This window comes from Bos indicus x Bos taurus, chromosome X (genome assembly GCF_003369695.1).
Source record: "Bos indicus x Bos taurus breed Angus x Brahman F1 hybrid chromosome X, Bos_hybrid_MaternalHap_v2.0, whole genome shotgun sequence".
In the NCBI taxonomy this organism is placed as follows: domain Eukaryota; kingdom Metazoa; phylum Chordata; class Mammalia; order Artiodactyla; family Bovidae; genus Bos; species Bos indicus x Bos taurus.
Window position 1 is genome coordinate 64,148,325 of NC_040105.1, and position 22,293 is coordinate 64,170,617.

Genomic DNA, 22,293 nt, shown 5'->3' on the forward strand with positions numbered 1-22,293 from the left:
ATGTGAGAGTTGGACCTTAAAGAAAGCTGAGCACTGAAGAATTGATGCTTTTGAACTGTGCTGTTGGAGAAGACTCTTGAGAGTCCCTTGGACTGCAAGGAGTTCCAACCAGTCCGTCCTCAAGGAAATCACTGCTCAATATTCATTGGAAGGACTGATGCTGAATCTGAAGTTCCAATACTTTGCAAGTATATCTGATACTCCAATATCAGCTCCACCTGATGTGAAGAACTGACTCTTTAGAAAAGACCCTGATGCTGGGAAAGATTGAAGGCAGGAGGAGAAGTGGATGACAGAGGATGAGATAGTTGGATGGCATCACCAACTTGATGGACATGAATTTGAGCTAGCTCCAGAAGTTGGTGAAGAACAAAGAAGCTTGGCATGCTGCAGTCCATGGGGTCACAAAGAGTTGGACAGGACTGAGTGACTGAACTATTTTTTTCTATTATTTGTTCAGAGTGTCTATTTGTATAGTCTATACTTGGAAACCCTGTGCAAGCATAGTAAGGAGTATTGCAAGCATAATCAGAAAATCTGTTGGCAAACTTTTCAGCTCAGCTCTGGATTTTCTTTCCTTAATGGTTAGTCTATCCATCTGTATATCAGCCCAGAATAAATGCAGGTGACTACTGTTGTGCTGATTTTTGTTTTCATAGGTGATAAAAAACCAGCGGGTACAGTTAATGCGTCAGATGAAAGAGGATGCAGAGAGGTTTAGACAATGGAAGCAACAAAAAGACAAAGAAGTAATCCAGTTAAAAGAACGGGTAAGTAACTGCAACTTCTCAGAGTCCTAACTAATGAACCCTTTTCTGGGCTGACTAGCATTAAAGCCTCTCTTGTAACAACTGGATCTCTAAATATATGATGTATTCATGAATTTAACATGACGTTTTTTTTTAAACGTCTACTATGTGCAAGGTACTATCCACTAGATACCATGGAAAATAGAAAGATGAGTAGTATACATGTTCTGCCCTTGAAGAATGTCTTATCTACAAAGAGTGGTAGAATATAATTTCTAAAGGTGATGGTAGTTTTATTTTTTACTGAGCATTATAAAAGAAATCTGTTGTGAAAAGAGAATATCTTGTCTAAATGGGAAAGTGGGACATAAACATGGTTTTCTTCAACAAGTTAGTGTTCCAATATATTAATTTGAGAGTGATGTTAAGATAGTGAAGTTTATGTAATATTTGCATGTAATGTAGTACCAGGGAGGATAATAATCAGGAAAGCAGAAAATAATGAAAATAATTTTTTATTTTTTTTAATTTGTTTACTTTATAAAAAATTGTTTATTTTTGGCTGGCAGGGGTTGCTTTGCAGTGTTGGTTTCTGCCTTGTATCCTCATTGGTCAGCCATGGGTGTACATATGTCACCTCCCTCTTGAACCTTCCTCCCACCTCCCTTTTTTTATTGTTGTTCTGACATCCAGCAAGGTTCAGCCCAGGTGGTTACCAAATACATACACTGGAGACTAATTAGAAAAGAAAATGTTTAAGAAAAAGAGTGTACCGTTTTTTAAAAATGTTTTATTTAAAAATATTTTTAAATTAAAATATTTCTAAAGTAATTAAAAATTATTTAGAAGGTTTAAAAAACTCATGGAATTTTTCAAAGGTCTGAAAACAGTTCCTATCTTTTTATAAGAATAAACAAAAAAATTAAAACCATAAAAAATTAAGCATAGTTTTCTTCAATACAAGAAATAAAGAGACTTGTACTTTACAAATAGTCTAAAATGCCAATGTAGTTAAGAAAGGGAACCACACTTCTAGTTGGACTAAAAAGATGATAACTGAAAAGGCCTTGAACAATAGGGAGGATTTTGACAGAGGTAAATGCCAGCATTCCAGATAAATGGAAGAACAGGAATGAAGACACAGAGATAACAGCTTTGTCGGAATTTTCAAGGAATAGCAAATGATCCATGTTGGATGAAGGATAGTCAGAGAAGATTTCATTGGAAAGACAAGTTGAAGCTGGATTGTTAAAGATTCAGGAAATTTGAAATTTATTTTGTTAGTTTAAAGATTTTTAGGATTTTTGAGAAACAAAGTAATATCAGCAAAGTACTGCTTTCCAAGATACATCTGGGCTTCAGGTGTTAAACAAACTAAAGTATTAGGAATCTAGAGGCCAGAACACAAGCAGCTATTGCATCATCCAGAAAGATAATAGGGACCTGGATTAGAATAGTAACAGTGATCTTAGAAAGCACAGGAAAGAACATTAATTTGGGATCATTTTTAGAACAGGCCAGAATGTGATATATTGAGTCAAAAAATGAGAGAAATGTTTTAGGAATGGTGGCACAAGGAGCTTTGTGGACTCTCTTCCCAGCAAAAGAAGTGCAACTGGTGACATTTATTAAAACAACCATTAAAAGTCTCTGGAAATTATCTTAAGGGCATAAGGAAGTAATGCTCATTCCAGGAAATCTATTTAATCTCAATAAGAACAGCAAAGAGTCTGTAGCCTTTGAGCTTCAAGCAACTCCCTCCCTCCTACCCAACAGCTCCATTTTGCTGAAGCTTTTTTTTTTTTTTTTTTGAGTAAAAACAGCCAAGAGGTCTGGGGATCCCTTCTTCCATCTCACCCCCGTGTACAGAGTGGAAGCTCTACCCCTGCTGCAGAAGACCACAACTACTGGGGTCTGACTATCCTAACCCCTCTAATGATAGGATGTAGGTTCCATGTCAAGAGAGGCAAACCAAGAAAAATAGGGTATGCTGCCCCTGCTCAGCATCCTAATCCTAGAACAGAGATGTCACTCAGAGAAATGGGCTGCTGTCCCACCAGGTCCTAAACAGTGGTACAGATGGTTCTGCCCGGGGGAGAGGCAGGCCATAGGAATGAAGTTTTCCCTAAGGGGACTGGCTTTATTTCGCAACAGAATCTGGGGAAGTTAAAACCTAAATGTGCTGTCAAAAACTATGGAAATTTTGGTAGTGAACAATTAGGAGGAGACTGGTAGCTCATGAGAACAATAAATGAAACAACAGTCAAAATATTCTAATGACTGAAAACCTTCTAAATTTGATTTAAAAAAAACATTACACATCTAAGAAGTTCAATCAACTACAAGTAGGATAAATTTACAGAGATCCACACCCAAGACACATCATGTCCAAATGTTGAAAGACAAAGACAAAAAACTTAAAAGCAGCAAAATAAAATGACTCATCACATATGGAGAAATCCCAATAAAATTAACAGCTGAATTCTCATCAAATCAGGAACAAGACAAGGGCATCCACTCTCACCACTTCTATTCAACATTGTCCTGGAGTTTCTAGCCAGGACACTTAGGCAAGTAAGATATATGAAAGGCATCTAGATTGAAAAGGAAAAGGCAAAACTATCTCTGTTAGAGATGACATGATCTTGTATATAGAAAATCCTAGAGAATCAACTGAAAACTGTTAGAACAAATACATGAGCAGGAGGGTTGCAGGATATAAGTTCAATGCACAAAATTTGGTTATATTTCTCTTCACTAAAAACTAACAATTTGAAAATGAAATTAAGACAATTCCATTTATAATAATATCAATAAGAATAAAATACTTAGGAATAAGCTTAACAAAACAAGTGTTTAAGACTTGCATACTAAAAACTACAAAACATCCTTTAATTAATTGAAGATCTAAGTGAAAAGAAAAATAACCCTGCTCATGAGTGGGAAGACTTAATATTAGGTTGGAATACCCCAAGATTGATCTACAGATTCAACACAATCCCAACCAAATTTTGTCTAGCTTATTTATAGAAATTCACACGTTTATCCTAAAATTCATATGGAAATGCAAGTGACCCAGAATAGTCATAACAATCTTGAAAGAGAAGAAGCTTGGAAATATGACATTTTCTGATTCCAGCAAATCCATGACCTCACATAGTTACCCTTTATTTTCAGTGTGAGAACACTTAAGATCTACTCTCTTAGCAGATTTAAGTATACAATATAGTATTGTTAACTATAGTTACTTTGTTATACACTATAACTAAAAGTTTATACCCTTTTACCAACCTTTCCCCATTTTCTTCACCCCCCTCCTCAGTCTCTGATAACTACCATTCTACTCTCTGGTTATATGAGTTCAACTTTTTTAGATTCTGTATATAAGTGAGAGGGCTTCCCAGGTGATGCTAGTGGTAAAGAAGCTGCCTGACAATGCAGAGGACGTGGGTTCGATCCCTGGGTTGGGAAGATTCCCTGGAAGAGAGCATGGCAACCCACTCCAGTATTCTTGCCTGGAAAATCCCATGAACAGAGAAGCCTAGTAGGCTGCGGTCCATAGGGTCACAAAGAGTCAGACACGACTGAGATGACTTAGCACATATAAGAGATCATATAGTATTTGTCTTTCTCAGTCTGGTTTATTTCATTTACCATAATGACCTCCAGGTTCATCCACGTTGTTTCAAATGGCAGGATTTCCTTCTTGTTTGTGAATGAATAATATTCCATTGTGTATACAATTGACCCTTGAACAACATGGATTTGAACTTAATGGGTCAACTTACACATGTTTTTTTTCCAATAGTAAATACTACACTACTATACTATTCAGGGGCTTCCCAGGTGGTGCTAGTGGTAAGAAACCCACCTCCCAATGCAGAAGACATAAAAGACATTCGATCCCTCGGTCAGGAAGATCCCCTGGAGGAGAGCATGACAACCCACTCCAGTATTTTTGCCTGGAGAATCCCATGGACAGAGGAGTCTGGCAGACTACTGTCCATAGTGTTGCAAAGAGTAGGACACAACTGAAGAGACTTAGCACACATGCACTATACTATCCACGATCGGTTGAATGTATGGATGCAGAACCACAGATATGGAGGGCCAACTGTAAAGTTACACACAAATTTTTGATTGCATGAGAGTTGACACCCCTAACCTTGTGTTGTTCAGGCAGCAATATATTCCACATTTTCTTTATCCATTCGTTGTCAACAACTTTTGTCAACTTAGGTTATTTCCATAGCTTGGTTATTGTGAATAATGCTGCAATGAGTATGGGAATTTAGGTATCTCTTCAAGATACCGATTTCATTTCCTTTGCATGGATACTCAGTAGTGAGATTATCAGATCATATGGTCTCTATTTTTGATTTTTTAAGGAATTTTCATTCTGCTTTCCATAATGACTGTACTGTTGAAAGACTCTTCAGTTACATTATAAGGTTTTATTTTAACTAGCTGAATAGCAATTAAAAATCTGACTCTTTTCTTCTTAGGACCGCAAGAGGCAATATGAACTGCTCAAACTTGAAAGAAACTTCCAGAAACAGTCTAATGTGCTCAGACGTAAAACTGAGGAGGTAAGAAAATCCAGTCTGCTAGGTCAAGTATATTATCACTTTCAGGCTTAGATGCTGGTAGAATAGCATCCCTTAAATGAGCCAGTGTCCTGAGAAACCAGGGATACCAACCTTGACAGCAATTTGAGTCTTGATCCCTGTTGGTCAAGCATAAAATCTGCTGAAAATGGCAGTATTCAAATAAGGATTTTTTCCTGATTGGACTTGCTTCTTTACAAAAAAAAAAAAAAAGGAATACTGATGTATGACATTTCTAGATACTATCAGTCTGCAGTACTTCCTTGAAATGTGTACTTCCCCTAGGCTCTTAAGCCATAACCAGTGTTATGTACATGGGGACTTAGAAATGTGGTTCCTATAGAATTTAGACCCATAGAATTTTTATGCTAGAAATAAGAATGTTCTTCTTTCATACCCTTTAATTCAACATTACTATGAACCATTTTTATTTAGGCAGCAGCTGCCAACAAGCGTCTCAAGGATGCTCTCCAAAAACAGCGAGAGGTCGCAGATAAGCGGAAAGAGTCTCAGAGTCGTGGAATGGAGGGCACTGCGGCTCGAGTGAAGGTATGGACAGCTTGAACCACCATTTGTCTTATGTACACTGGGGACAGGGGAAAATGGGAAGTTGCTTTCTTTTTATTTAGAAGTAAACATTACAAAATCTGAAGTTCTACCTGAAAACCTTATTTCCCAAAGATATGATTACCTCCAAATGGTTGTTAAAGAATAGGAGTAGTGAACTCTTTCTGTTCCTGAGTCTTGATCCCTGTTGGTCATAAACTTTGAGCAGATAAAATTTTTTAACAATTTTATCGAGGTATATTTGACCTACAATAAATTATACATCTTTAATGTGTACATTTTTAAAAGTTTTGACACAGATATACACCTTTAAATCATCACCACAATCAAGATAATGTCAGTGTCCATCAGGCTCAAAACTTTCTTTGTCCACTTTTGTAATCCCTCCCTCCCATACCCAATCTATCCTTCTACCCCTCCATCTCCAGGCATCCATTAATCTGCTTTCTGTCACTGGATTTTCTATGTAGATGATCATGTCATCTGCACATAGGGACAATTTTATTTATCCTTGCCCACTCTGTATGCCCTAAAAAAAGCCTTTCTTACCTAATTGTACTTGCTAGAACCTCTAGTAAAATATCAGTAGAATAGATGAAAAGAGGACATCCTTGCTTTGTTCCTAATTTTAGAAGGATAGCTTTCAGTCTTTCACCGTTAAGTATATTAGCTATAGGTTTTTGTATCAGATTGAATAAGTTCTTATCTATTCCTAGTTTGCTGAAAGGTTTTTATCATGACTGGATGTTGGGTTTTTCCAAAAGTTTTTTCTGAATCCTCTTGAGATGATCTTATGATTTGTTTTTACTCAGTATGGCAAATGGCATTGATTTTTTTCCAGTTTATTTTATTACAATATAACTGACATACAGTAAGATTTACCCTTTTTAGTGTAGTACAGTTCTGTAAGTTTGATGTTAAAACTGGTTATTATCAAAATATAGAATACTTATCCCCTCCAAATTGCCCTGTAACACTTTGTAGTCATCTCCCACATCCATCCCCGGCCTTTCATAAACACTGATCTGCATTCTGTCATTACTGTTTTCACTTTGCATTGTATCCATGTCATTTAACTGGAAACATACAGTATGGCTTCTTTCACTTAGAATAAGGCATTTGAAATTCATCCATGTGTGTCTGTGTGTACTGTCACGTCCAACTCTTTGCGACCCCATGGACTGTAGCCTGCCAGGCTCCTCTGTTCATGAGATTTTGCAGGCAAGAATACCAGAGTGGGTTGCCATTTCCTCCTCCAGGGGATTTTCCCCACCCACGGACTGAACCCACATATCCTGTGTCTCCTGCATTGGCAGGTGGATTCTTTACCACTGAGCCACAAGGGAAGCTCATCCATGCTGTTGCCTATATTATTCCATTGTATGGATGTTCCTTTATCTATTCACTTTATCTAATCATTTAAAGGTTACCTTGGAGTCGTTTTTCTCCTAGTTTTTGGTGCTCATGAATAAAGCGGTTATAAAAACATTCTCATACAGGTTTCTGTATAACAAAGGTAGTCAGTCATTCACTTGAGTAAATACCTAAGAGTGAGATTGCTTGGTCATATGGTAAGTGTGACCATATAAAGGACAGGGAAGCCTGGCGTGCTGCAGCCCATGGGGTCGCAAAGAGGCAGACACAACTTAGCACGTGAACAGCAACAACAATGTAAGTGGATGTGTAACTTTACAAGAAACTGCCAAATTATTTATCTAGTTGTTCAGTGCTAGTATATAGAAATACAGTTGACTTTTGTATATTAATTTTTATCTTCTGCCTTCATTAGTTTTGTAGCTATTTTGTAGGTTCTCTGGGACTTTCTACATAGATAATCATGCCATCCATAAATTCAGTTTTATCTCTTCTTTTATAATATATATGTCTTTTATTTATTTTATTTGCCCTATTGCATTGGCTAGGACATTCAGGATGACACTGAATAGGAGAAATGACAGTAGAAACCCTTCTGTTCCTGATCTCAGGGGAACAATATTCAGTCTTTACTATTAAGTGTGATATTAGCTGTAGGTTTTTCATAGAGGTCCTTTATCAGCTTGAGAATGTTCTTATCTGTTCTTAGTTTGCTGTGAGTTCTTATCTTGAATGGATATAATTTTTTTTTTTTGGCTACACCACACAGTTTGCAGGATCTTAATTCCCTAACCGGGGATCAAACCCAGGCCCCCAGCAGTGAAAAGGCCTGGTGGGTTCTAATTACGGGTCCACAAGAGAATTTTCGATGAGTGGATATAGATTTTGCCAAATACTTTTTGTGTCTAGTTTGTTGATTTGGTAAATGATTTCGAAGTTCAAATATCGAGTCAGCCTTGTAGTCTTTGAATAAACTCCACGTGGTGGTGATATATCATCCTTTTTATGTATTGTTGAGCTCGTGTGTACATGCGTGCATGCTCAGTTGCTTCAGTTGTGTCCGACTCTTTGTGACCCTATGGACTATAGCCCACCAGGCTTCTCTGTCCTTGGGATACTCCAGGCAAAAATACTGGAGTGGGTTGCCTTGCCCTCCTCCAGGGGTATCTTCCTGACTCAGGGATTGAACCTGGATCTCCTGCATTGCAAGCAGATTCTTTACCGCTCAACCAGTGAGGAAGCTCCATTGTTGAGTTCAACAATATATAAATTAAGATCTTGCTAAAATAAAAATTTTGTGTACAATTTTTATATCTGTATTCTTGAGGGACATTGGTCTGTTGTTTTCTTATGTCTTTGTCTGGTTTTGATATCGAGGCCTTCTAGAATAAGTGAGAAAGTATTGCCTCCTCTTCAATTGTCTGGAAGAGTTTGTATAGAACTAATATTGTTTCTTCCTTACAAGTTTTGTACAATTCACAAGTTAAGCCATCTAGGCCTGAAGGATGTTTCTGTTAGTTGTTGCTTTGGGTCAGAGGAGGGGTTAACTGTAATTCAGTTAGTGAGCTTTGGTAGTTTGTGTGTTTGACATGAATAACTTTATGCCAAACACATGGATGAATAAGCTCATAAAGGCATGAAGTTATTCATAATATTCCCTTATTATCTTCCTAATATCTGTAAAAGCTGTAGTAATGTCCTCTGTCTCATTCATATTACTGATATTTTGTCTTTTCTCCTTTTTCTTGATTAGTTTGGCTAAGGTTTATCAAAGAATCAGCTCATTCTTACAAATGGTTAAAATAGTAAGCTTTATGTTATGTATATTCTACCACAGTTAAAAAAACTATCCCCAAAACCCCAGTTCATTAATTTCTAATCTGATCTTTATTATTTCCTTATTTCTGCTTTGGATTTAATTGGCTTTTTTAAAGTTTATTGAGGTAGAACCTGAGGTCATTGATTTCAGTTCTTTTCTAATATAAACATTTAGTGCTATAAATTTCCCCTTTAATACTCCTTTAATGAAATCTAAAGGATGTTATTTAGTTTCCAAATATTAGGGGATTTTTCCAAATATCTTTCTGTTATGATTTCTAATTTAATTCCATTGTGGTTAGAGAATGTACTTTTTATGACTTGAATTCCCTTGAATTTATTGAGATATATTATGACCTAGAAAATGGTCAGTCTTGGCAAATGTTCACACTTTGTGTACTTGAGAATGTATATTCTGCTATAGTTGGATAGAGTGTTCTATAAATGTCAATCATGTCAATTTGATAGATTGTGCAGTTCATTTCTACTGTTTCCTTGCTGATTTTCTGCCTACTTGTTCTGTCAATTACTTAGAAATGGGTATTGAAATCTTCAACTAGAATTATGGATTTGTTTTTTTCTTCTTATAGTTCTAGATTTGCTCCATATATTTTGAAGCTCTATTATTAGGGGCATAAACATTTAAGATTAATTGATCCCTTTATTATTATAAAATGATCTTTTTTATTCCTAGCAATATTCTTTGTTCTGAGATCTACTTTTTCTGATAATAAGTCCCTCAAGCTTTCTTTTAATGTTATCATGGTATATTTTTAAAAATCCTTTTAGCTTTAACCTCTTTGTGCCTTCTTTGTTTTATTTTGTTTTTAATTTATTTTGATGGCAGTGGGTCTTCATTGCTGTGCACAAGCTTTCCCTAGTTGCAGCAAGCAGGGGCTACTCTTCATCTGAGGTGGCTCCTCTTGGGGAGCACCGGCTCTGGGCATGCAGGGCATGCAGGGTTCAGTAGTTGTGGCGCATGGGCTTAGTTGCCCCATGGTATGTGGGATCTTCCTGGACCAGGGATTGAACCCGTGTACCTTGCATTGGCAGGCAAATTTTCTCTATTTGTCCCATCTGTTCTTCATTCCCTTTTCCTTGTTTTCTGGCTTCTTTTGGATCAGTTGAGTATATTTATGATTCTACATTATCTCCTTTGTTGGCTTATATATGATTTTGTTTCAAATATCTTGGTGCTTTGTATATTATGGGCATTAACATTAAGGATTAAGTTCTTGAATAATTGACTCCCTTACCATTATGAAATTATCTTTTTTTATCCTTGACAATATTCCTTTTTTCTTCCAATTTTATTGAGATAAATCGATATACAGCACTACATAAGATTAAGGTGTACAGCATAGTGATTTGACTTATATACATCATTAAATGATAATCACAATATGTTTAGTGAACATCTATCATTTCATATAGATACTAAATTAAAGAAATAGAAAATTTTTTCTTGTGATGAGAACTCTTAGGATTTACTCTTTTAACAACTTATATATAGCATATAGCAGTGTTAATTATATTTATCATGTTGCACATTATATCCCTAATACTTACTTATCTCATAACTGGAATTTTGTACCTTTTGACTGCCTTCATTCAATTCCTCCTTCCCCCACACCCCACCTGTGAAAACCACAAATCTTACCTTTTTTGCTATGAGTTGTTAGTTTATTTGTGAAGTATATTGACCTACAACACTATGTTAGTTCCTGTTACACAACAGCGATTCAATATATGATCACCATGATAAGTCCAATTCCAATATGTCCCCATACAAAGATATTATATAGTTATTGTCTATATTCCCCACACTGTACACTTCATACCTTTGACTCCTTTATTTTCCAACTGGAAGTTTGTACATCTTAGTCTCCCTTACCTATTTTTTCCTCCCCTTTTTGTTCTCTATAACTCTGTTTCTGTTTTGTTCATTTGTTTTGTTTTTTAGATTCTACTTATAAGTGAAATCACATAGTTTATCTTTGACTTATTTCACTAAGCATAATATCCTCTAAGTGTACTCATGTTGTCACAAATGGCAAGATTTCATTCTTATGGCTGGGTAACATCCCATCTTATATATACATATATCTCACATCTTTATCCATTCACCTATTGATGACACTTAGGTTATTGTACACTGGCTATTGTAAATAGTGCTGCGATGAACATTGGGGTGCATATATGATTTCTAATTATGCTTTTTGTTTTCTTTGGATAAATACCCAGGAGTGGAATTGCTAGATCATTTGGTAGTACTATTTTTAATTTTTTGAGAATCTCCATACTGTTTTCCATCGTGCCTTTACCAATTTACATTCTCACCAACAGTGCACGAGAGTTCCCTTTTTCCCACAGCCTCACCAACACTTGTTTCTTTTGAAATTTTTTTAAACTTTGTATTTTATATTGGAGTATAGTTGATTAACAACGTTTTGATAGTTTCAGGTGTACACAATGCTATATTTAATATGGATAACCAACACTTATCATTTGTTGTCTTTTTGATAATAGCCATTCTGACCGGTGTGAGGTGATATCTCATTGTGGTTTTGATTTGCGTTTCCCTGATGGTTAGTGATGTTGAATATCTTTTCATGTGTCTGTTGGCCATCTGTATGTCTTCTTTGGAAAACTGTCTATTCAGATCCTCTATCCATTTTAAAATCTAGTTTTGTTTTTGTTTGTTTTTGATATTGAGCTCTATGAGTTCTTTGTGTATTTTGGATATTAACCTCTTATCAGATATATCATTTGCAAATATCTTCTCCCTTTCAGTAGATGGCCTTTTCATTTTGTTGATGGTTTCCTTTGCTATGCAAGAGCTTTTAGTTGGATGTAGTACCATTTGTTTATTTTTGCTTTTGTTTCCCTTGCCTGAGGATACTATAGTAAAATATTATTAAGACTGATGTCAAAGAGCTCACTGCCTATATTTCCTTCTAAAAAGATTTATGGTTTCAGGTCTTACGTTTAGGTCTTTGATCCATTTTGAATTTATTTTTGTGTATGATGTGAGAAAGTAGTCCAGTTTGATTCTTTTGCATGTAGTTGTCCAGTTTTCCGAGTACCATTTATTGTAGAGGCTGTCTTTTCCCCATTGTATATTCTTGCCTCCTTTGTCATAGATTTATTGCCCATATAAATGTGGGTAATAATATTCTTTAATGCAAATTCTGTATTTGTTGTTTTTCAGTCACTCAGTCATGTCCAACTCTTTGCAACCCCATGGACTGCAGCACTCCAGGCTTCCCTGTCCTTCACCATGTCCCGGAGCTTGCTCAAACTCATATCCATTGAGTCAGTGATGCCATCCAACCATCTCAACCTCTGTCATCCCCTTCTCCTGCCTTCAATCTTTCCCAGCATCAGAGTCTTTTCCAGTGAGTCGGCTCTTCACATCAGGTGGCCAAAGTATTGGAACTTCAGTTTCAGCATCAGTCCTTCTAATGAATATTCAGGATGGATTTCCTTTAGGATTAACTGGTTTGATATCCTTGCAGTCCAAGGGGCACTCAAGAGTCTTCTCCAACACCACAGTTCACAAGCATCAGTTCTTCAGCATTCAGCCTTCTTTATGGTCCAGCTCTCACATCCATACATGACTACTGGATAAACCATATCTTTGACTATATGGACCTTTGTTGGCAAAGTAATGTCTCTGCTTTTTAATATGCTGTCTAGATTGGTCATAGCTTTTCTTCCAAGGAGCAAGCATCTTTTAATTTCATGGCTGTAGTCACCATCTCCAATGATTTTGTAGCCCAAGAAAATAAAATCTGTCATTGTTTCCATTGTTTCCCCATCTATTTGCCATGAAGTGATGGGACCAGATGCCATGATCTTCATTTTTTGAATGTTGAGTTTTAATCCAGCTTTTTCACTCTCCTCTTTCACCTTCATCAAGAGGCTCTTTGGTTCCTCTTCAGTTTCTGCCATAAAGGGTGGTGTCATCTGCATATCTCAGGTTATTGATATTTCTCCCAGCAATCTTGATTCCAGATTGCCAGAATTGGTTCCAGATTAATATCAAATAATTATATTTGATTAATAATAATTAATAATAAACCATTAATATAAAAACATATCCACTCTAGCTTTCTTTGACTACTCTTAGCATGGTATATCTTCATCTAAAAATGAAGTTTTTCATTTTTTGAAAGTATCTGTTTTTTATTACACTGGATCTTCATTGCGATACACAGGCTTCTCATTGTGGTGGCTTCTGTTGTTGTAGAGCACAGGTTATGCGCATGGGCTTCAGTAGTAGCAACACATGGGCTCAGATGTTGCAGTGTGCAGGCTCTAGAGCATGGGCTCAGCTGTTGTGGTGCTTAGGCTCAGTTGCTCCATGGCATGTGGGTTCCTCCCAGACCAGGGTTTGAACCCATGTCCCCTGCCTTGGCAGGTGGATTCTTACCCAGTGTACCACCAGGGAAGTCCAGGTTACCTTTCTAAAAACTGAATTTAGTTAATTGCATTTTAAAAAATTCCATGGATCTATTTTAAAGATTAATAATGGTTACTGTTTATTAAGTAGAACAGATGATCAAAATATACTTCAGTTCTGTGTTATGACTTATTATGGACAAAGGTTAGGAGAAAATGGAGAAGGTAAAGACAGAATACATAGAAATGCTAGGATATCTGAAGAAAAATTTTCTGCAGAAAGCTTTCTTGTGACCTTTTTGGAAATTGCTACTAAAGGCTCTTAGAGCACTATTGGGATTTTTGGTGAGTTTTGGCACAAATGGAAATCTCACTTCTACTTACTTGGGCTCTGGTTCAAGTGAAATTAAACCTGGAGTGAATCTAGCCCATGGGCCAGAGATTCCTCATCCTTAACCTAACATGACTGATTTATCTTCTAGAGTTGGCTTGGAAATGAAATTGAGATAATGGTCAGTACTGAGGAAGCCAAACGCCATCTGAATGACCTTCTGGAAGACAGAAAGATTCTGGCTCAGGATGTGGCTCAACTCAAATTAAAAATGGAATCTGGGGAGAATCCACCTCCTAAACTCCGGGTAAGTGCTCTGTGGAAATATATTGCCAATGATCATACTCCACACCCTGCAGAAACCCTCACTAATTTGGAGAACTTCTTTCCAATTAGAGCTTCACCCTCATCCCCACTTCTTTACAGAGGCGAACATTCTCACTTGCTGAACTGCGTGGTCAAGTTCCTGCATCAGAGGATTCCATTAAAAAGCAGATTGAAAGCCTAGAGACTGAAATGGAACTCAGGTAATGGTACTATCTCTAAGGCATTATAAAAACTTATGCCTTGAATCAAAATAGAAGCTATCAATCAGTGATTCAAAAGCTTTGTGATGTGGGAGAAACAAGAGAAAATAGTGATTTTTTGAACTATACACTTCACTAGGCATGTTAGATACATTTTCTCATTCAGTCTCTCTGTGAGATATATACGTTATAAGATAAGCATCATTCTTCTCTTCTTACTTTAGAGATCTAAAGTTGAAAGATCTTTAAAAATTTGCTAAAGATTATAAAGAACCAGGATTTGAAACCCATTTTATCTAATTCCAAATCTTTAGTGTCTGAGCCACCAGGGAAGTCCATGATATATCACAAGAACTGACAAAAAACAAAACTTTAGAGGAACCCAATAAATGATACCAGAAGATCAACAACCTGGGAGAAAGAATTTTAGAGATCATCAGCAAAGTAGATAAAATGCATAAGTAAACTATCATGAGCATTAAACGAGATTAGAAAGTAAAGTATAGGACTTCCCCAGTGGCTCAGTGGAAAGGAATCCTCCTGCCAATGCAAGGGACACAGGTTCAATCTATAGTCCAGGAAGATTCCACATGCCTCAGAGCAACTAAGCCCATGCACCACAACTGCTGGAGCCCGTGCTCTCTAGGGCCCAGATGCCACAACGACTGAGCCTGTGTGCTACAACTACTGAGGCCCACGCACCTGCAGCCTGTGCTCCACAGCAGGAGAAGCCACCACAATGAGTAGCCCAAGCACCTCAGCAAAGCGTAACCCCCACTCACTGCAACTAGAGAAAGCCTGTGCAAAGCAACTAAGACTCAGCACAGCCAAAAAAAATAAATAGAAAGTAAAGTACTTAACACAGAACTTGGCATCTTAGAAGTGCTTGGTAAATGCTCTTCTCTTTAATCACTATTACTGTCTTTTAAATATCTATGAAATCTATAAGTAACAGAACTTTGATAGATATTTTATACTGTCTTAGGTATAATAGAATTTTATTGCCCAGAAGACCTTGGAGATCATTTAATTTGTTTTCAGCAACACACACTAGCTGTATATCTTCGGATATGTCTTTAAGTCACTCAGCAATTGATGTTCTGCTTTGTGCTACACTTGGAGAAGGAAATGGCAACCCACTCCAGTATTCTTGCCTGGAAAATCCCATGGACAGAGGAACCTGATAGGCTACAGTCCATGGGGTCACAAAGAGTTGGACACGACTGAGTGACTTCACTTTACTTCACTTTGTGCTACACTAGATGTAGTTGGGATATATAGAAAGTATAGATGGCATTGTCCTTGCTCTCAAGTAGAAACATTATGTTGACTGACAGTGGTGTGTTGAAATTGTTTGTTAAAATTTCAGGTATGCTGTAAACTGTTGATAGCTTACAATCGCTCGTGGTGAGAATATTTACACTATGGAAACTAGCAAAGGCTACAAATCAGATCTGGTATTTTTAGGTGCTGTTTGTTAAACGTTTACCTGCACACCATTGTGCATAAGTAAATGATTATATAAATGTAGGGCAGGTGCCAGGTAGAGTGCAATTAGACCAAGGTGAGTTTAATCAAAGGAATTTCTCTAAAGATAGGAAAGGGCATTTGATAGATAAAACAACTCTAGTGTTCTGGCCCACCTCTTCCAAGAAGCCTTCCCTGACTCTTCATCCCTCACTAATTTTCCTCTTCTCTAAACTCCTTCAGAAATTACAGTACTCAGTCATGTAGTACAGATGATATATGTTATCTTTATATTTATTGATTATTTTACATCTATTAGTCTTGTCAATCTAGACAGATTGTAAGCTTGTTGAAGGAAAGGACCACATATTAGACCAGGGTTCTCAAAGTATGGTGTACAGTCTCCTGGGCATCTCTGAGACCCTTTCAGGGAACCTATGTGACTCCCTGTTTTTATAATAATATTAAGAACTTGTTTGCCATTTTTACTGTATTGACATTTGCCATAATAATGCCAAAGCAATAGTGGACAAAACTGCTAGCACCTTGGCTTGAATCAAAGCAATGGCACAAACCTGTGCCACATGTTGTGCTCAGTCACTCATTCATGTCTGACTCTTTGCGACCCCATGGACCATAGCCTGCCAGGCTCCTCTGGCCATGGGATTCTCCAGGCAAGAATACTGAAGTGAGTTACCATGCCCTCCTCCAGTGGATCTTCCCAACCCAGGAATTGAACCCGCATCTCTTACGTCTCCTGCATTAGCAGGCGGGTGCTTTACCACTAGCACCACCTGAGAAGCCCAGCACAAACCTGTACTAGCAATCATTGAATACTTCATCATCACACACTCTCATTTTTTTTAAAAGTCAGTTTTACTCAAGAATGGCTGTGATAAAACAATAAAAATTGTTAATTTTTTAAAATCTCAACTCTTGAGTTCAGATCTTTATAATGTTCCGAGTGACGGAATGGGAAGAATGCATAAAGCACTTGTGCTGACGTCAAAGGCTGATGTTTGTCTCAAGGAAAAGCATTTGTGCAGTTTGAGGTGTGAGCTTGACAGGCCTCTTTTTTCACAGAACATCAGTTTTACTTGAAAGAACTACTGACAGACAAAGTATGGTTATTCAGACTTGGGTACTTGGCAGACATTTTCTCAAAAATGAGCAGAGTGAGCCTGTTACATCAAGGAAAACAACTGTCAGTGTTTGTCACCAAAAATAAAATTTGAGCTTTCACGCAAAACTTAGATTTTGTGTATGATGTGTATCCATCACTGTTAACTTGACAGTTTTACATAACTTTTCTAATGCACCCAGTAGTGATCTTAACATTTGTTATCTCATTTCTGTTGTGTAACAAAATGTGTTGATTTGAAGGTTCTGTATGACCGTCCAAATGACATGTTACAGAATCACGTAAGAGTAAAAGATCCATTCAGTTGGCAAGTAACTACATTTCAACTCTTTTAAGGAACTTGTTGGGTTTTGGTGTAGTCTCAAAGAAGAATATCCACAGTTTTATTGAGGAATTTCCCAGGAATTTCCAGGTGGTACAGTGGTTAGGACTCCATACTTTCACTGCAGTGCCCTGGGTTCAATCCCTGGTCAGGGAACTAAGATCCCACAAGCTGTGCAGTGAGGCTAAAATTAAATTAAAATGCTCCTCTCTTGTCCAACTACATATCCATGTGTGGCCAGACTACCTTCATTTACATCAACCAGAACATGTCACAAAAGATTAAATGCAGAGGGACATGCGAGAATCCAGCTGTCTTCTACTGAGCCATACATTACAGAGATATGTCAGTGTAAAACAATCTCACCCTTCTTACTGCATTGTTTTTTGTATTGGAAAATGTTGTTTTGTGTGTGTGTGTGTGTGTATGTGTGTGAGAGAGAGAGAGAGAGAGAGAAAGACATGCACACACACACACGTTCATGTCCTTCTCAGACCTTAGAATGTGACTTTATTTGGAAACAGTGTCACTGGAGATCTAATTGTTAATATATAATGGATTATTTTGACCTTAAGTGAATTAATAAATATTTTTCTCACTTTTACTTTCTAATAGTGTAAATATCTATAGATAAAATGTATATGAGCAGAATTTCTTAGAGGTCCTCAATAATTTTTAAGAGTGTCAAGGGGTCCTGGGACCCAAAAAGTTAAGAACTGCTGTCTCAGATTATTTTAGTATCCATTTTCTTTATAGTACCTTATTGCATGTTACACACTGGAGAAGGCGATGGCACCCCACTCCAGCACTCTTGCCTGGAAAATCCCATGGACGGAGGAGCCTGGTAGGCTGCAGTCCATGCGGTTGCGAAGAGTCAGACACGACTGAGCGACTTCCCTTTCACTTTTCACTTTCATGCATTGGAGAAGGAAATGGCAACCCACTCCATTGTTCTTGCCTGAAGAATCCCAGGGACGGGGGAGCCTGGTGGGCTGCCGTCTATGGAGTTGCACAGAGTCGGACACGACTGAAGTGACTTAGCAGCAGCAGCAGCATGTTACACACATGCCAGTACACTCCCTCTCACTGGACACCTAGCAAATTTGAGAAAGAAGCTATTGATTAAACTGAAATATTATGCAGACCTTGGTCTCAGGCCATAATTGATCATAAAGTATCTGGAAGCTATAACCAGTATCATGGTATCTAGTTTTCTTAGAAACTTCTCAGTCCTTTGGCAAGTGCTTTAAGACAACTTCTCACAACACCAGCCATAGGTATGTATTTGATGTTCAATTCCATCAAAGAGCATTCACCTGTTCATTCTTTTGAGTTTTCCTTAAAGTCTCTAACCTGAATCTTATCCTTGTAAATATGAGCCACCATGTCACAATTCCAGCTTATATGGCCTCAAGACAAAGTCATATTATAGACAATGTGCTACAACAAAAGCCTCACTAAAACAAATCTTTCCAAGCCCACTGTATGACCCACTTATTTCAACCAGTATTTAATAAAATAAAAACATTTGGATAGTCTTAGAGTCCCTTTATAACAAGATTTGAGATACTGTATAAAATCCTAACCAGATGACTCAGTCATTATTTAAGTGATATTTAACTGATACCTCTGTCCATAAAAGTATTTGAAGTTTCTCCTTAGAGCTCTTCCCTTTCCTTGATGTTGAGGCTACTAGCAATAAGGCACACTGTTTCTTTCCCTGAAGGAGTGCTCAGATTGCTGACCTACAGCAGAAGCTGCTGGACGCAGAAAGTGAAGACAGACTAAAACACCGCTGGGAGAATATTGCTACCATTCTGGAAGCCAAGTGTGCCCTGAAATACTTAACTGGAGAAGTAAATATTTCTTCCTATCAGCTATTAGGGGTCTGGTTTGGTGGTTTGAAGTAAGATGTTAGCCTGGAATATTGTCATAGTGCTATTGCCACTGTTCTTGGTAGAAACCACAATGACACTATCATTAGAGAAATAGTTTTATGGGTAAAGGTTTGTGTGAGCAAGTACAGCCTGGTCACTTAAAATATATATATATAACTTGCAAGCTGATACTCATGCCTGGCATGTAACAGGTGTTCAATAATGTTCACTGTTATGAAAAGTTTAAGATAACATAGTAGGCCACTGATCAAACATAAAATATTATACTATACTACTTTTTAAAACACACCTGATATGTATTCAGAAAGTTTTAAGTACAATCTAGGAGAGACAAAACCTTTGACATATAAAGATTCATTTAAAGAAAATCCGTCTTTACTGACCTTAAAATAATGTATCATCATCCATTGTCACAAAAGGAATTAAAATTGATCACCTCTGGTGATTAAGGCAAGCATACAAACTCTAACTCTGCAAGTTTGAGCAATGCTATCCTTTATACATTTTTGTGTTGGATTAGCAGATTTATCCTACTAAGGAAATCCTTATTAGTCTTGTGAACACTGGTATTTTTGATATTCACCATCTGGACTAGTAGAGAATATAAAACTAGGTCACTATAGGATATCAATCTAACCTAAAGAGCCAAAGTTGCAGTTTCAGCTAATGTGTCTACGAGTTCCAACATGTGAACACAGGCATTCTGAAATGAGACATAATTAGCCATAAGGGTGTGACTTATGGATTTCTCTTTAAAATTAAGGAAGAACTTTTTGAATATCAGAATTTGGATTTGTCTTATACTCTTTGTGTTAGATTCATTCTTGCCTTGAAGTAGAACAAAAGATTAAATGACCTTAGTGGTGGCTTCCAGCTCTAGGATACCTATCTCAGCAGATAACTGTCTGGGCTCTTGGTTTGAATGGTGTTGTTACTATTCAATGGTAGAATCCATATGACATGAAAAAATAAGACTAGACTTGGAAATGGAAGAATATTTCTCAGTCAGTTTCAAGAAAGCTGATATTTTCCTGCCTAATGAATGGGGAAAGGTGACCGTTCTCCAAATAAACTGATCTTCTTTTATCCCTTCCAGCTGGTCTCCTCCAAAATACAGGTCAGCAAGCTTGAAAGCAACCTGAAACAGAACAAGGCCAGCCATGCTGACATGCAGAAGATGCTGTTTGAGGAACGAAATCATTTTGCTGAAATAGAAGCAGAGTTACAGGCAGAGCTGGTGAGAATGGAACAACAGCACCAAGAGAGGGTAAGCTGGCAAGCCAAGAAGCCATACTGAGAAACAAACCATCGTTGCTTTCTGTTGTTGGTTTAAAATAATAATAGTGGGAGGTATGAAGTTTCCTTCAAAAGGCCATGTAGTCTTTTCCAATCTTTGCCAACAAGAAACCAGAAACAGAAAAATGACCTATCTAAGTTTACATGTCCCAGTGACAGTGGCTCTTAGCTTCCAATTTTTTTTTTTTAATATTTATCTACTTATTTATTTGGCTGTCCCAGGTCTTATTTGCAGCATGCAGAATCTTTCGTTGCAGCACACGGGCTTCTCTGTATTTGTGGCCCAAGGGTTCCAGAGCACGTGGGCTCAGTAGTTGTGGTACACAAGCTTAATTGCCTCATGGCGTGTGGGATCTTAGTTTCCCAACCAGGGATCAAACCCATATTCCCTGCATTGGCAGGTGGATTCTTAACCACTGGACCACTGGGAAGTCCCTTAAGCTCCAACTTTAATACCAAGATGAACATGCTGATAATACTGTGGCTATTCTTACTACTTCAAGCCATGAGAGTAAAAGAGAATAATTTTCTTTGAAATCACAGAGGAATAACTGCATCAGTTCAGTTCAGTTCAGTTGCTTAGTCATGTCTGACTCTTTGTGACCCCATGGACCACAGCATGCCAGACCTTCCTGTCCATCACCAACTCCCAGAGTCTACTCAAACTCATCTCGATTGGGTCGGTGATGCCATCTACCCATCTCATCCTCTGTCATCCCCTTTTCTTCCTGCCTTCAATCTTTCCCAGCATCAGGGTCTTTTCAAATGAGTCAGCTCTTCACATCAGGTGGCCAAAGTATTGGAGTTTCAGCTTCAACATCAGTCCTTCCAATGAACACTCAGGACTGATCTCCTTTAGGATGGACTGGTTGGATCTCTTTGCAGTCCAAGGGACTCTCAAGAGTCTTCTACAACACCACACTTCAAAAGCATCAATTCTTCAGCACTCAGCTTCCTTTATAATCCAACTCTCACATCCATACATGACTACTGGAAAAACCATAGCCCTGACGAGACAGACCTTTGTTGGTAAAGTAATGTCTCTGCTTTTTAATATGCTGTCTAGGTTGGTCATAACTTTCCTGCCAAGGAGTAAGCGTCTTTTAATTTCATGGCTGCAGTCACCATCTGCAGTGATTTTGGAGCCCAAAAAAATAGTCTCTCGCTGTTCCCATTGTTCCCCCATCTATTTGCCATAAAGTGATGGGACTGGATGCCACGATCTTAGTTTTTTGAATGTTGAGCTTTAAGCCAACTTTTTCACTCTCCTTTCACTTTCATCAAGAGGCTCTTTAGTTCTTCAATTTATGCCACAAAGGTGCCATAAGGTTATTCTTCAATTTCTGCATATCTGAGGTTATTGATATTTCTCCCAGCAATCTTGATTCCAGCTTGTGCTTCATCCAGCCCAGTGTTTCTCGTGATGTACTCTGCATATAAATTAAATAAGCAGGGTAACAATATACAGCCTTGACCTACTCTTTTTCCTATTTGGAACCAGTCTGTTGTTCCATGTCCAGTTCTAACTCTTGCTTCCTGACCTGCATACAGATTTCTCAAGAGGTAGGTCAGGTGATCTGGTATTCCCATCTCTTTCAGAATTTTCCACAGTGTATTGTGATCCACACAGTCAAAGGCTTTGGCATAGTCAATAAAGCAGAAATAGATGTCTTTCTGGAACTCTCTTGCTTTTTCGATGATCCAGTGGACGTTGGCAATTTGATCTCTGGTTCCTCTGCCTTTTCTGAAACCAGCTTGAACATCAGTAAGTTCACGGTTCACATATTGCTGA

General features: G+C 37.7%; 1 protein-coding gene across 2 annotated transcripts in view; it reads left to right on the forward strand.

Moving 5' to 3' along the window:
* The window catches only part of KIF4A (kinesin family member 4A), a 130,206-nt gene that overhangs the window by 90,511 nt on the left and 17,402 nt on the right, over window positions 1-22,293 (forward strand). For both annotated transcript variants that reach the window (XM_027533748.1, XM_027533749.1), the window contains exons 18-24: window positions 660-770; window positions 5,255-5,338; window positions 5,792-5,905; window positions 14,002-14,157; window positions 14,277-14,377; window positions 19,034-19,163; window positions 20,302-20,472. In XM_027533748.1, coding sequence (XP_027389549.1) covers window positions 660-770; window positions 5,255-5,338; window positions 5,792-5,905; window positions 14,002-14,157; window positions 14,277-14,377; window positions 19,034-19,163; window positions 20,302-20,472 — 867 coding nt within the window. The remainder of the gene's footprint in view (window positions 1-659; window positions 771-5,254; window positions 5,339-5,791; window positions 5,906-14,001; window positions 14,158-14,276; window positions 14,378-19,033; window positions 19,164-20,301; window positions 20,473-22,293) is intronic.